This window comes from Triturus cristatus, chromosome 1_1 (genome assembly GCF_964204655.1).
Source record: "Triturus cristatus chromosome 1_1, aTriCri1.1, whole genome shotgun sequence".
In the NCBI taxonomy this organism is placed as follows: domain Eukaryota; kingdom Metazoa; phylum Chordata; class Amphibia; order Caudata; family Salamandridae; genus Triturus; species Triturus cristatus.
Window position 1 is genome coordinate 28941468 of NC_140579.1, and position 16454 is coordinate 28957921.

Consider the following 16454-nt stretch of genomic DNA (forward strand, 5'->3'; position numbering starts at 1 on the left):
GCTATTTCATTAGGGAATTTGCCGGTGACCAAAATAATCTGCCACTGTCAAATTCCTTCTCCAGATACCCAGGGCCAAGTGGAGTTTGTTTAAAAAAAAAAAAAAAGTGCGAGACACAAGGGGGGCCTTGGCTGCCTTTGACATATGTGTGCATTCTAAGGGTGTCCTACAGACATTCTGAATATGCTCAGTAGGGCAGTGAAATGGATATTGCAGCAGCTCTTTGCATTTTTGGATTTGTTTTCCTAACTTGGACAATATAATTACAGTCCTACTAGTTCCAGAGTGCAAAATGCTGTTTCCTTATAGCAAGGGCTGGTTGAAGATGCCCTATTTACCTTTAAGCAATACACTTTGAAAGAAATATTATCTCCAGGGTACGTTAAAAGGATATTACAAGGGAAAAAAACAATATTAATTGCACAGTTTTGCCTTTATCACTCTTAATGTTGACATTTTAATTATTATTGATGTTATAATCCTTGTTGCCCTTCCCACTCATGGCTGCCTGTTGTAGTCTGAATAAAGAGTGTCTGCCTTCTTCTTGCAGGGAGAGTACTCGGGCTTCGTCTACAGCTATGCTGTGCAGGAGCCCTTGTCCATCGAGCACAAGACGGCGGGCTACCTACCCAGCCTCTTCTGGGGGTTCATCACCCTGGGGCGGCTGGTCTCCATCCCAGCCTCTTGCGTGCTGCGCCCGGGCATCATGGTCTTCATAAACCTGGTAAGGCTGGCCAAGGTCAGATCTTCTATCCTGTGGTCAGAGGTGAACAGACAAGGGGGGGGATTTGGAGAATCCCTGCTAGGCAGGACAAGCAGTCTGTCTCCTCACAGACACCAACACATTTCTTGACAGTCGGTCCACTTCTGGCAATGGCTTTCAACATGGCAGGGCCTCAATTAAGACATCCGCGTGAAATCTCTGAGCAGCTCTTGTAATTAGAATACTGCCAAAGCATCTTACATCATGTATTTTATTTTTGTTCATTTATTGCTTTGAGCTTCCTGCACTTGGGTGAGAGGTGAGCGAGGGAGTCAGCAATGGAGTGAGTGTGTTACTTCTTTTACAAAGTTTTCTATAAAGGCTTCAGTTATGAAGTGTTCCACACTTTGTGAGGCGTTTCTCTTGTTTGATGTGAGGAGATTAGTGTGAAGGGTCTAGTCAATATTATGAATGTCTTATGTTTGCACCCAAAAGCACACTTGAAAAGAAAGACCTAGCTTAGTGAAAGAGAATCTTGGTAACTGGCAGATCTGTTCAGAGGATCTCAGACACCTCCTGTGTCAGAGAGCATCTCTGGGTTCAATGGACGTCAATTCGGATGTATGTTGTTACAACGCACACTTTTACAACGCATGCACTTACAACGCATTTTTTACAACGCAACATCCACTACAACGCATTCCATTACATAGCATGACACTACAACGCATGTTTAAAAACTACCTTTACAACGCATTCCATTACATCGCATACTACCTTTACAACGCATACCATTACAACGCATAATATTAAATTGCATTTAAGGTAAGTATTGGATAGTATAGGGGTAAAAATTACTATTCTAACTCCAGGGGGTGCAACAGTAGGGTAAGTGTTGGATTGCGTTGTAATGGTATGCGTTGTAAAGATAGTATGCGATGTATTGGAATGCGTTGTAAAGGTAGTTTTTAAACATGCGTTGTAGTGTCATGCGATGTAATGGAATGCGTTGTAGTGGATGTTGCGTTGTAAAAATTTCGTTGTAAGTGTAGTGCGTTGTAATAGTTGCGTTGTAAAGGTTGTTCACCCGTCAATTCATGCCCTTTTTCACCAAAGATCCCAGAGCCACCTCACCACGACCCTCTGAATGACTGACAGCTGCGCAAGACATCAACATAAGGATCTTTATATCAAGCCTCCTTAGCATTATTAGTTGCTCCCACTGCATCAACACCACAAAGCATGCAGTTTCTTGGAAAATCCATAACAGCATGCAAGTGTTTATCATAAATGCATTCTATAAAAGGAACAAAGGCAAATCCAAGGCAGACATTCATATGTCTTATTTACACACAGATAATCTAGGAAAATGAAAGATTTTAATGCTTGTTTAAGCATCTTTTTCCAGATAGCCAGTTACAAGGCAAAAATCGTTTATAACATTAACCAACCTATAGTAACTTTCTCATAACTCGTTAAAATCGCTATCGCTATTGAGTAGTAGCAGTTTTCATATGTGTTAGTCAATAAATCCCAATAATTTTACTAAAGGGATAAAAGCAATTAATTAACATTGAACTCAGTCTCAGCGAATTGATAAACTGTTTTTATAACTTGTAGCTTAAAAAATGAACAAAAATGTGTGATCTATCAGTTTCATGCCTTTTCCTAGTGGTGTGAATCTCAAGATTTAACATTTCAGATGTGCATGTCGTGGAAAAAGCTATGTTAAAAATGAATGTTGATCCATGCAAAGTATTTAATAAAGCGGTGATTGTGGACTCGTAGGATTACACGGGTTGTATGTTCAATAGCTACCCTCGGCAGAACATACTTCAATACTGATGCAGGTGCTTAATGTAGGCACAACCACTGAAACAGAGCTTGAGAATTTAGTAGAACAATTGACATAAAAGTGCCAGTAGAACTTATCGCAACCCAATCTCAGTGAGAAGGAACACTGAAGCACATGAATTATGAGTACAGAAGACCTGCACTTAGCAGGTTGTGTGCTGCTTAACGGTACACACTCAGTGCAACACTTAGCATGTTGTCTACTGCTCAATGGTACACACTCAGTGCAACAATCCACAGAAAACAGTAGTCTTTAGTGGTTTTCAAAACTCATGGTGGTTTAGTTGTGCTGTAGCTCCCTTTTGCATAAAGTTTGCAAGCCTTTCTTCTATAGCAGCCTTCAAACAAAACTGGAGATCGCACATTCTCCTACATTGCACCCAAGACATGGAAAGGCCAATCTCGACACATCAGAGCCTCATCCTTACTTCTTGAGTTCCACAAAAAAGATGAAGACTAGACTCTTCCTATAAGCACCTTGGGGACCACAAACCTACACACCTGTTCAAGTGCCTGCATACCCTCTCTGGTGATAAGTGCGCTCTACAAATCAATATAACATAACATAACTGTGTGAGAGAATAAGTGATTATAGTTCACCATTTGGCAGCTGGAGCTGAGATGGTGGGGTGGCATAAGCGCCTAGCCACTTTCCATGTATCTTAAGAAAGTGTGTTAAATCAGAAGGAGGACAGAAGAGCTAATTATTATAAGAGGTCCTACTGCTGTGCTTCTCTGAGTGCTCATGTAAATCACGGAAAGGAGATCGTTCCTCAATGGAGCCGATGCACTCGAGGTTGCTATCTGGCCAGGAATCACTTCACTAGGAGTTCTGTATTTCAGATCATAATGCCCTCACACACCTGTTAGGGTGTCATGCTTCATCATAGGGCGCTCCTCGTCAGACCGGCACTGCAATGTCTGACGGGCCTGGTGGCTTCTTTGGCGGAGTTCTTCAGATCTGAGGGCGCCATGTGGTGGGTGCATGTGGGCTAAAAATGCTGACTACTGATGTGTGCAAGGTGGCTTAAAATAGGCACTGGACCCCGGAACAATTTAATTCAAGATGGGTCCAGGACTAAGTAAACACAGTGGCACTACCAGGAGGTCCTAAGGTACCAGGGTAGCTTTATGTGTGCGCGGTCAACATGTTTCATGCCATAGAAGCCCAAACATCGGGTGGCACTTCATCAGGACCTTTATAAACAAAAACAGTAAGGTCCCCAAAAATGGGACCAGGTGAACTTCCCTTAAATTGAGGATGTCCGATTGAAATGTAGCTGATCCCGAATAAGGAACCAGTAAGGCGTCTCCACCTAGAATGGGGAAGGGAGACAAACGATGGAAAAGAGACTGCAACATGAAAATATCCCAAAATTGACAGTGTCTATGCAATTCCTGGACCCATCTTGAATTAAATTGTTCCGGGGTCCGGTGCCTATTTTAAGCCACCTTGCACACATCACTAATCACCATTTGTAGCCCACATGCACCCACCACATACGGCGCCCTCAGATCTGAAGAACTCCGCCAAAGAAGCCACCAGGCCCGTCAGACATTGCAGCGCTGGTCAGACGAGGAGCGCCCTATGATGAAGCATGACACCCTAACAGGTGTGCGAGGGCATTATGATCTGAAATACAGATCTCCCAGTGACGTGACTCTTCATAAAGTACTCCTGCAACTTTACTGAGAGTAGTGTACTTTATTACCACAGATGGGCTGAAGCGAGAAGTATATTACCGAAGTTGAGCAGCGCCCAGTGTGAGGCAGTGGTTGTGCTGTCCAGCGTGACCATAACCAATGTGACTCTCACTTCTGCTGTGATTATTGGATCGGTGCATTGTGTGGCAAGTGGGGGATGGTACCTTTTTTGAGGATTTTCAGTTTCATAGTCCTGAACCGATCCGCATCATATGTTATAGTCGCTGTTGTATTTTGTTATCTGTTAGTTCCTTGTTGATTAGCCTATATGAATGTGATGTAACAGAATGTTCATGAGTGCATGGTTTGTATGAGTGGTCAGTTGGAATGAGTGGGGCTGAGCAGCAGGATGCTGCACCCGGTGGGGCAATACCTACCATCCTACTTGTAACTGAATAAACCTATCTATATAATCTACTCTAGTGGACTGGTTACCTACAAGGGCCTTACTTCGTTTACAAAAGTCGCGTGCAGTGGTGGTGTTGATGCACGAGTCTCCAACGCACACCAAGTCTGAAGCATCTATCCTCACAAGTTTCCTGCGTGCACTGAGTCTGAAGAGCGATATCCTTGGGATTACGTTCTACGAGACACATGGTGGCATCGTCACGCAATGTGGGAGCAACGTTTTTGGTTTGGGCTGCAAGTATGGCGGATCTATGTTGATTCGCAATCCGTATTATAAGTACAGTTCTGGTACACATACCACTGCAAGATGTGGGCAGATTACTTAACAGATCTACGGTGATTTGCACACCATATCTTGAGAGAATTTATTTGTACTGAGGTAAATTTTATCCAGGTGATTCGCACACCTGTAAGAGGTTGGTGCGGATTGTCAGCTTTAAGCGAGATCATTCAATTGGACGTATCTGTTTGCTCCACATGACTGCAGTGTATTGTGCGCACAGGGTATTCAAGTTATTTGCACTATACCAGTTATATTTAGGTGTGGATTGCTAGTTCATCTGCGATTTGCATGCCTTTTATTTTGGGTGTATTAAAGTGAGGATTGTGAATATCTACAGTGTTTTGCACACCTTCTGTAACATTTCAGTGCAGATTTGTGTTAGTGCACACTTTTGGTACACAACTATGGCTACTATTCAACCTCCATCATTTTTCTTCTCAAAACTAAGGGACCCTCCGATACAGTGGGAGTTATGCCTTAACTTATTAGAAGCTTACCTGGAGGTTTTAGAAGAGGAAACATGTACGCCAGAGAGATGTTTATCCCTGTTGAAGCATAGACTGGGAGTCATTGGTTGAATTGAATTAAAAAATGTGTCACTACTAGAGAATCCTGGTGATGCTGATGTGTATCAAATTACCCAAAAACAATTACATGAGCGATATGGTAGGAAAATAAACGTATTCAAATTTTCAAGACGAATAATCCATTGATTAATTTGTTAGCATTAGGAGGGTTAGCAGTTACGTGTAATTTTGAACACATGTCATGCGACCAGGTGTTGAGAGATCAGGTGTTAATGAAAACGAAATCCAAGAAGATAGAGGAAAAATTGTGGTCTTCTGGCGAGTTGAGCCTAAAAGCAGCTTTGGATGTAGCAAGGAGTATTGAGGTGTCTGAAAAATGTATTCAAAGTGTGCGGAAGGAAAATATTAATGTTAATGCTGGACTGTGCGATTACAACAACGAAGAAAGGCAGGGAGAAGTGGTAAAAATGAAACACAAAAAGCTGGTACTAAATTGTGCTATAGATGTGGATCGGGTGAACATTTGGCCAATTCCAAATTGTGTTCTGCTGTAGGAAAAATTTGTAGCACATGCAAGAAGAAGGCACACCAGTAAAGTTTGTAAAGGTGTGAGGAAAATGTAAACTATTTATCGGGAAATGATGATGGGGAGGTTGGAAGTGTACATGGAGTGGTATTAAGTGTACAGGATGATATTGAACGGGGGAGAAGATGCCTCTAAGATTGCCTACATGCAAACTAGAGATTGACGGTTGCCTGGTGAATGCAGACTCATGTGCACAAAACATGATTATGAATAGAAGTATGTTCGAAAGGTTGTGAACAGGAAGAGAATTATACACATCAGATTTAAGTCGCAGAAGTTATATGGGGCACAACAGTCCTATGGTGGGTTTTGCATGAGTACAAATTGAATTTGACAATAGAAAATGTTATGGGCAATTATATGTTGTGGAGAAGTGTGAGTAGATTTTAGGTTGTCCCCATATTGGTGAGTTGGATCCAAATGTTGAACCACCAGTTTACATGATGCAAATGTTGAATGACAGCTGTCTTGAGTATGAGACACTTAAACATGTATTTCCTGTGGTATTTAGTAAATCCTTGGGTATGCTGTAAAGCTTAAAACATAAAATTATTCTTTGTGAAAACATTAGCCTTGTAAGACAGAAGTTATGTACTGTGCCTGTGAACTATAGATGCAAACTTAAGGAAATGTTAAATGATTTGTGTGAAAAGAATATTATCAAATCAATTGGAAGTTCAGATGGTAAATTAAGGATATGCATGGACTTTATGTGTTTAAATATGGCCATTTGGAGAGATACTTCTCCCTTACCCAGTTTACAGGAATTATCGTCAGTGAGTCATGCTACTGTTTTTTCTGCAATCGATCTTTCTAGTGCATGCCATAAGATTGAATTTGATGATGTTATAAGGCATTTTATTGCATTTGTTACACCGGAAAGGGCATTTCAATTTTAAAGAATGTCATTTGGGCCTGCCAATGCCTTAACAGTGTTCCACAGGGAAATGACAATAATATTAGCAGGAGTTTTCCAAGACGATATCTTGATTTTTGGGAAGGAAAAGTTGACTACAATGTTATTTTGAAACAGGTATTATCTATTGTCCATAACAAGGGATTAACTGTGAAGAGTGAGAAATCTAATTTTAGTAAGACTTAAGTGGAATATTTAGGCTATGAAATTTCAAGAGATGGGATTCGTCCTAAAGTTAGCCATGTTGAAGCGATATTGAATGCTCCAGATCCTACCTGCAAGGAGCAATTGATGTCAGTTTTTGGACTAACAGAATTTTATTCAAGGTTCATTAAAAGTTATTCTACAAAAGTGGATAATTTGAGGAAGTTACTTAAGAAAAATGTGAAGTTTGTATGGGAGAGGGAGCAATTAGAATGTTTTGCATCAATTAAGGAGGAAAGTTTACGAGCTATCTGCTGGAAAACCTTTGAAATAGAAGCGAATTGTGTGATTTTGGTGGATGCGAGTGGCTCTGAAGGATAAATAGTCCTTAGATAATGATGTTGTTTAAGAGGTGACAAAATTGTTCCCCCAATGGTGTAAGTGAGACTTTTGTTAAAATGAGTCATGAACGTCATGGAGGTAAGTCTAGAACAAAAAGGAAGATTAAAGAGAATTTTTGGTCACCAGTAATGGATAGCATGGTCGATTGTTGGGTAAGGAATTGTAGTGTGTGTGTAGTCAGTGACGAAAGTGCTAAGCCATTTGGATACTGTCAGTGATAGTGGTGTTACCGAATGGAACATGGCGGAAGCTTGAGATTTTTTTAAACCTTTTCCCATGTTGCCAACTAAAGAATGTTATGCTATTGTTTTGATTGATTATTTTTCAAAATGGCCAGAAGAGCGTAAGAAAAGTGAGATTACCACTGATGTGGTGATAGAATTTTTGGGAGACGTTGTTTTCAAGGGAAGGAGTTCCTGAAGTATTATTGTCAGATAATCGTGTGCAATTAACATTTGAGAAAATGAAACTGTTTTTTAAGAAGTATGGTATTGAGCATTCTAGGTGGTCCTATACTATTCAAAAGCAAATGGTCAAGTTTAGAGATATAACAGGGTCATTAAGGAAGAGATACAATTGGAATCGAAGTCAGGACTTCCTTTGAGGCGCTCATTAAAGAGTGTGCTCTTCTTGTATAGAATAACTCCGCATTCTGTAACAGAGAAAATGCCATTTGAACTTTTGAGAGGGAGGAAACCATCAATCAGTTTAACTCCATGGTGGTTAATGGAGAAGTACTGAAAACAAATTGGGGTTGAATGTCATGGTGAAATGAGGGAGATGTTGGAGTCTCATCAGATGTTAATAAGAGCACGTCATAATGGTAGAGTGAAATTTACCAATTGTAATGGTGGGACATTATTGTAGAGTCAAGAAACCAGGAATTGTCGATAAGGGTAAACTCTGTTGGTGAGAATCATTGAGGATTAGTAAGGTGTTGGGAAGTGCAGTACAATTAGAGGATGGAATAGTGTGGAATTTACGTCAAGTAGCTATGTGCAAAAATGTGAGTAATGAGTCTTGTGGGAGTGATGAAAAGGGTGAAGACGAATGTGGTGGCTATATGATGGGGGATGTTGAAATTGAGGAGGCAGAAAGGATCCTGGAGGATCAGACCGAGTGGTTGGACGTGTCTTTGGATAAAGGGATGTATGCTCCTAAGGTGCAAATGAATGTATGTGTGGATAAGAACTTGATTGCACAGTGAGTGTGTTGCCACAAAGTGAGCGAGGGAAGAAGGTACCTTGGGGCATATTTACAAGGAAGTGGAGGAGCGCGTCGTTGGCCTCCTTGGCTTCACACCGCACTCCGCCACTTCTGAAACACAGGGCTGCACAGTATTTACAAGAGTACTGTGCAGCCCTGAGTTTCCGCTAATTTAGCTGCCTACGGCCAACGCTGGCACCCTTGCACCATAGTGCAAGGGTTCCTGCATTGAGGGGAATGATTGTTTGTGTGCAGGAAGGTGTCCCTTCCTGCACATAAACAATCTGAAATGGCGTTTTCAAACTTCTATGTGTGCTGCTTATTGCCGCACACATAAAAGTTGCAAAACGTCATTTTTTTATGACACCTTACTGCCTATAAACAATCAATGGCTTTGATGTTTCTATGTGTGCTGCACAACGCAGCACACATGGAAACAGCAAAACAAGGAGAAATTAGACATTTCTCCACATTGCACCAGGGGAAGACTAGGTTTTACCTTGTTTCAATTTTGGTGCTGCACCATATTTACGCCACCCTTGTAAATATGGAGCAGCGTCAAATTCAATGGGTGTTGCGGTGGAACATCCACCACAACACCCATTGCCCGCTCCCTTAGGTGCCCACATGAAAGGGTGCCTTATTCATAAGGTGGTGTTGAGCCACGTGAAGTGGCTTAACACTGCCTTGTAAATAAGGCAAAGCTCATATCACCACCACAACTTGGAGAAAAGTGACGTTGTGGTGGCAATAGATGCTTGTAAATATGCCCCCAAGTTACTCAGGAAGTTATGTCGTTGGATGAATGTTGGCATGTTTTCATGTCTTAATACATTTTATGGGGTTTTATTATAGTGCAAATTGGGGTGCTGGGGGTATAATTAGTTTGAGTTTGTATCTATCACTCATTCAGAATAGTAAGGATCTTTAGTAGTATGAATACTGTATCTTTTGTGTCAGTATATGAATGTTTTAAAAAAATATATATTAAGCATACTGAGCAGTATGTTGACTGCATCTTATTATGTCAGTATATTACTATTGTGTTATGTATTACTGCTGTTGCTAATAAAGTGGGAAGATGTGTGTCATGCGCCACAATAAAATGTGGGATAGAATGGGTGATGAGGGTTCGGTGTTTGGCAGTTGGAGCTGGGATGGTGAAGTGGTATAAGCACCGCTCTGTTCTCTGTGTATATTTATAAAGTACTCCTGCAACTTTACTGGGAGTGATAAGTGCGCTATACAAATCTATATAACATAACATAGCCCAGGAAGGTTTGTTTGTAGTTATTAGATCTTCATGACGTCTCAGGAGTAATTCAAGTTTATTCATTTATTTATTGTTCGTTTTACACTATGCAGACAAAACCTAAAGGTATTAGATCACTTTACAAGAAGACAATGAGTTACAATAGACTAACTAGCAGCCACCACAACATGGGCTAACCTTAGTCAATATCATGTCCGTTTGTATAGTGACAAATTACAGTGAGAACATTTTACAGATGTTATTTGCAGTGGGTCATATGAAGTAAGAGTTAAGAGAAATGATGAGAGAAATGATGAGAGACACAGGCAAGGCGGGTCAAAAAGGATCAAAAAGGATCCTCTGGCATTGGGCGCTGTGCATCTATCTCGAGTGACTCTATAAAGGGGTTTGTGGGTATCACCGTGGACTTGAGTGTCGTAAATGAGGTGCACACCCTGAGAACAACTGGGAATGGTTCTTTGTTTATAGAATGAAGGCGGTTCTAGAAGCGTGGAACCAGCGACTCCAAGGCAGTGAAATCCGCATGCTGTGCCAGGTATTGTTTCGTGCCAAGGTGCTGGGCTTTGTGTGTGATGCAAGGCGCTTTGCATATGCTTTCTGCTTCATCTATAAAGCACTTGAGATCAGTGCTTTAAATGGTAAATAAATAAGTGCAGGTACTCATTAAAGTGACCTAGAGGTGTGAGTGGGCGGGGCTAGGGGAGGGGCTTATTGCAAGACATGATGATACGTATATTCTCCAGCGTGCGCACACACAGAAAGAAATAAGCAGACATGCACACACAAAGTATCCCACACATTTCCTGAGTGTCGCAATTCTCTGTCTCTATCGCTTTTCTCTCATACAAAAGTACTCACACACAAGCAGGCAAACACAGACATAATCAAACACTCTCACGAAAGACTCACTAGGGGTTAAAGCCATTTTAAGCTCTTTACCTCCTGTGGTTTTCTTAACTGGCACTGTCAGCGGGCTGCCTCGATTCCCAAGTTTGCACAAATGCACACAATACTCTGAATGGTATTGAAAGCCCAGGTCCTGAATGGACCCTGCGCTGCCAAACATAGCATGCTGGTGAATACAGTACATTATGCAAATGAGCCCATGTTGAAAAGTTCAGCAGAGGCTCAGCTCAGGGCTACATACGTGCCTTTGCTGATATAGAAAGGTTCCACTCTGACAGCCTCATGCTCACCAGCACTAACAGCCAATGAGCCTGGCTTTGCAGGAGTACTAGTACTCTCCTCTGCAGGAGAGAAGTGCTGGTACTCAGAGTGATAAAAATAAGAAGTGCCGGTACTTAGTACCTGTGAGTGCTGGCCCATTTAAAGCACTGCTTGAGATTAATGAGGATTACGATGATGTGGTGAATGCATTTTGCACCCGTGATTAGTTCCGCTGTATGACTTCATGTTAGCCATGATAAAGGCATAAAAAGATTATTGGTCTGTGCATTCACACCTGCCTGGGCATTCATGCCTGCCTTGTTTAAGTCTGTGCGTGTGTGAGTGTGTGTGGGTGCGTGCAAGTGTGTGTGTGTGCTTGCGTGTGTCTGCATGTGTGTGTGTGGGGGTGAACACGTTTGTGTGCCTGGCATGCTTTGTTGGGCAGGATGGGTTGAGCTGTACAGTATAGCATTGCCTTCTACTCACACATGGGCATGCTATCCTTCCAGGCTGGAGTGCTGCTGACCCTCCTGCTCCTGCTCATCTCCCCCGACAGCACCATCCTGCTGTTCCTGGGTACAGCATCCCTCGGCTTCTTCCTTAGCAGCACCTTTCCCAGCATGCTGGCCTACACCGAAGACATCCTCAATTACAAAGGTAGGTGCTCTTCGGTCTTTGTGGTTTACAGTAGCCGTAAAAGGAGACGGTGGTCGGGCAAACCCACTAGTTCTATTCTTACCCTAATAATTAATACATATTTATTACTCTGATGTTTTGGTGCTCATCATAATTGTATTTCTTACTTCAATTGTGCATTTCAAACATAGTATACAAATCAAACATCTCTTCAGATTTAATGGTAGCCATTGTTCCCCTGCATCTAAGAAGCACAGAGTTGAGTTCACAACAGGCATGTTTCTGCAACAGTGTGCACTGATTTTGCATTCGGAGAGATTGAAAGAAGGATGAGGGCAAAGACTGTAATAGTTTTTGATTTCACTAATAACAAGCATTTGTATTGCAATAGGTCTCGCATTTACAAGAGTTTAAGCTATTGTCATTTACAATGGCAATAGCTCAAACTCCTGGAAATGCGAGATCTATTTCACTTCAAAGAAGTGGCTGCCATTGTCTGGAGCAGCTCGAAAATGAAAGTGCGCATGGCGAGGAAAGCACGTTGTGCCTGCAGTAGGAAAAACTCATGGAAGAAAATAGTGCTTACAGACTAAATAAGACATACTGTGTTGCAACAGAAGTAAAAGGATAAGTCGCCATGGAAGGTTACAGACAAGGCTGTACCAAAGAGGGCCAGCGTTTACAAAGGACAGTGATACAAGCCAATTAAAAATATGGGCGGAGAGTAGGTGGGGCTTCAAAGCCATACTCCAATCCTGCATGCCTTGCAGCAGCAGCGCATGCGCTGTCCATGCGCGACCTCAAAATGAAATCCTATTATGTTGATTGCTGCTTTCTGACCTGATCAGTCAATTATCGAAATACTGCTGCACAGAGATGATACTTCCTGGGTGTTTAGGACAGATTATTTATAACTATGTCCCCTGAATGTTACTAGTCTAATGGGATGGCGCATTCCTGGATACTGCCGACCCCTGAAGATCAACTAAGGAAATGTAAATTGCCCATTTTCAAGATGCGGATTTTATGTGTACACAGTGTTCTACCTCTGCCTTGTTTCAATCAAAAAATGGCTACTTGAGCTGGAATGAGGGGAAGAGCTTGATATCAGGTGGTAGCGAATTAATGACTGATTTCAAAGCGCTAGAATTCAGCACCATTGGCGAAAGCTGAACATATGCACACTGGTCTTACCAGTGAAGTATAAAAAGCGTTATTTTTAAATACACCCAAACTGCAAAATAAGGTGGATGAGATAGAATTAAATTATATGTGGAAAATAAAACCAAAGCGCCAGTGTCTCTGGAAGGAATACAAAGTTCCTTCAATTATTTCAAAGGGGCCAAATGAAGATAGAAAATCAAGTGGGGACTGACAAAATGCTCACAATAGTTCAGGTGGAGAGTATACAAATTGTCTCTTGACAAAGCTTCATGTGTTCCTAGATGGAAGTATCTTTCCCCCACAGGTCAAAGGAGGGTGGAGGGGAGGAAGTGTGGTGAAGAAGAGTATGAGGAGTGTGAGAGGAAGGAAAGGTCACCCTGCCCTTCCTGATATTTAGTTAACACACCTGCTTAGCGTTTGATTTTCCCATGGGCTTGACCTCTACTTAACAGATCGTCTTTTACTTGCTTCGGGTGTAGGGAGACTATGTCCTAAATGTGAGGGTGCTGTACTCCCTGCCGCCCGCTCAGCATTGAGCCCGCCTCATCCTCCCTCGTGCCAGTAAGAGCTCTTTGTTCAGACGCCTCTTGAATGCTCTTGACGTGAGAGCTCAGGGTTTCCGAGAGCGCGTGCAGGCTGTCAGATAATGTCGGTAAAAACACAACGAGAGGCCTCCGTTTTAAGCACCTCATAAAATTTCGACATAACTGTAAACCATCGGTTGCACAGGTGTCAGAAATGAGTATGTGAGAAAAAGCCGATAATCTGGTTTTTCACAAGATAAATTACGTCAGATTGAACCTGCAAACATTTACCCGGTAAAAAGCATATTCTGGTACAGTAAGCATCACAATCCGCCCAGCATGCTACATTTTGGGGGTAAAACTAGTATTTGTAGTTAATTATTGCATCCGAAGAATAAGAAACCCAGGGCATTGTTCAATATCGGATTCAATAAATACTTATACAATTATGAAGAATGATGGCCCTATAAAGGTTGTCATTACAGCCTGAAGTGGGAGTGCTTGCCATATCAGATGAACACAGAGCTTCACAAATCTAGCCTCACTCCAAACATTGTCCATATTGTGTATAGATGTAACACTTGGCACATCCACTGAAGTAATCTAATAGTAATCCCAAGGGCCACACTTACCAGTGGTCCGCAATACTAGGTCAATAAAAAGCAGTTGGCAACGTAGAAGGTTCAAGCGTTTATTGGCCACAACAGAACTCTACATAGAGGAGCCTCATCGAACCTCACCCATCAGGTGCGTCGAGGAAGACTGCTGGCTCCTTGACAGAACCACACTTATATACATTACAGATTCAGCATACAAAGCATTGCAAGTGGAAAAGTACCAGTTAGTCCTAGAGGTCCTAAATGAGCTCATACCATCTGCCCGTATAAGGTTACTATCTCGTTCAAAGAAGGTAGGCCGGGTGACTCCCTTTCGTCTCGGGCACAGAGGAATTTAGCTTAGTACTCCCTACTGCAGATGTGACCTTGGGCCTCGGCCATAAATACAATTCACCCTGTCTCTAGGCTGGTACGAGCTAAATCATACAGAAGGGGGTAGAGAGAGAGAGACACGTGATCCGAAGCACGACTGTTCATGATTCAAGATGGCCACAGTATGGTTTTTCGGCCCTTTCTATCATGTAGGACACGGAGACACGAAGAGTTACTTTATAAAGCAGTTCTCGATGCATATGGAGTAGAGATACAGTCTAAGATACATTATGCTAACTACACATATTTGACTCGAATCCCACATCCACACATCACAAGAGTTGGCCATTCAGGTAAAAACAATCATACGGTTTTTCAGCGTCTTGAATTGTTTTTTTGTTGGTTGTTGTATCTGCATAGCTTTCTCACCAGAGCCATGTCCCCTCGTGCACTTTCCCCAGGTTGTGCCACTACAGTGCTGGTGACTGGCGCTGGGATTGGTGAAATGGTTCTCCAGATGTTGGTTGGTTCGGTAAGTACTTGGAGGCTTCCTCTTACTCCATCATAAATCAAATGTACCTCCCCGTAACCAGCCACTGTAGACGACAGTTCATTCTGGGATTGTTCAACTAGGCTTTTCACTTAGGGCCCTGTGTTGTGTGTGTTCCCTACAGGTGATCCTTGAGCAGGGCAGCTACAGTTTCTTGGTCTGTGGGCTGCTGTTTGGATGCATGGCTTTCGCTTTCTACTTGATGTTCCTGTGCTTTCATCGTATGTACCCAAGGCCTCCTTCTGGTAAGGAAAACAGCTTTCAAGGCTTCACAACTAAGTTATTTAATTGTTTTCAATACTTAGACCAAAGCGATATTAGTTGGTTCAAGTTCTACTGTGAATAACAAATATGTATGTTTTACCCTTTGGTTTCTGGCTCTGATTGGTTTATGCAGTCCAGAAGCCTGAGGTTGCATTCTATCTAAGTAATGATGCAAATAAAGCTGTAATTTAAACGAATTATGCAAGCCACGCGTAGGTATCAACGACCATGAAAATACACTGAAATTGTGTAACACACGGTTGTAGCGAATCTTTTTAAGTGAATCAATGAAATGTCCTTTGGACTAAATAATTAAGTATATGTAGAATTTATCACACACGTATCCTGACTCAAACCTAATGGTCTCATTCGTTCATCCACAACCGGTGAGGACTGTAGTACATGCAGGCGAGAATGCATAAAACAAGACTATCAACTGCTGTAAATCAGACTTAATAAATACATTTATTAATTGTTCAACATATATTGAAGGCAAACAAATTGTTACATAAAGATGATAATTTACCATCAAACAATAATAACTGACAATAAAAATGAGCGGCCTAAATTCATCACACTAGCTAAAAAACCATAAAAAATGATAAAAAATGAGAGTCACTAATATAGACAAAAACAATATGTCATTAAAGATATAACACATCCGTAGTAGCCATATATGGGACGTAAAACCTGGTACTGTCGTACTTAGTACTCGTTATTAGTCGCCCATGAAAACAGATTGATGTAGAAAAATAGGCGTCGACGCGTTTCGATGGCTTGATTATATCTCCATCTTTATCAAGACCAAAATCATGACTCTCATGTGGTGATTTTTAAAAAAGAGAGAGAAGAAACATGAAGGACTGGCACAGTAGTAGATCTGTACCTATGTGTTAAAACATAAAAGGAACACCATCAATATACTCTGTGCAATCAATAAGCAAACAACATATCCATTTTCAATTATATAGTCAAAAGAGGTTAAAACATGTGTATAAAACATTCCCTCTGCATTGTGCAAGAGCCCAACAGGGCAAATGCCAAACCTAATCTGACTTCATTTGCACAAGCAATGTTTTCCTCGTAGTTGCATTCACCTGCATGTCACAATCCATCCTATCACTGGGTTACCCACACTGTTACACTCTCGGACTAATTACATTTACTCCCAAACATCTCTACCATGACCCAAAAGGGGCATCACTTTCACCATT

General features: G+C 41.7%; 1 protein-coding gene across 3 annotated transcripts in view; it reads left to right on the forward strand.

Moving 5' to 3' along the window:
- Positions 1–16454, forward strand: part of LOC146869225 (solute carrier family 60 member 1-like) — a 227048-nt gene that overhangs the window by 175031 nt on the left and 35563 nt on the right. For all 3 annotated transcript variants that reach the window (XM_085644449.1, XM_085644523.1, XM_085644364.1), the window contains 4 exons: positions 551–724; positions 11683–11830; positions 14888–14958; positions 15101–15221. In XM_085644449.1, coding sequence (XP_085500575.1) covers positions 551–724; positions 11683–11830; positions 14888–14958; positions 15101–15221 — 514 coding nt within the window. The remainder of the gene's footprint in view (positions 1–550; positions 725–11682; positions 11831–14887; positions 14959–15100; positions 15222–16454) is intronic.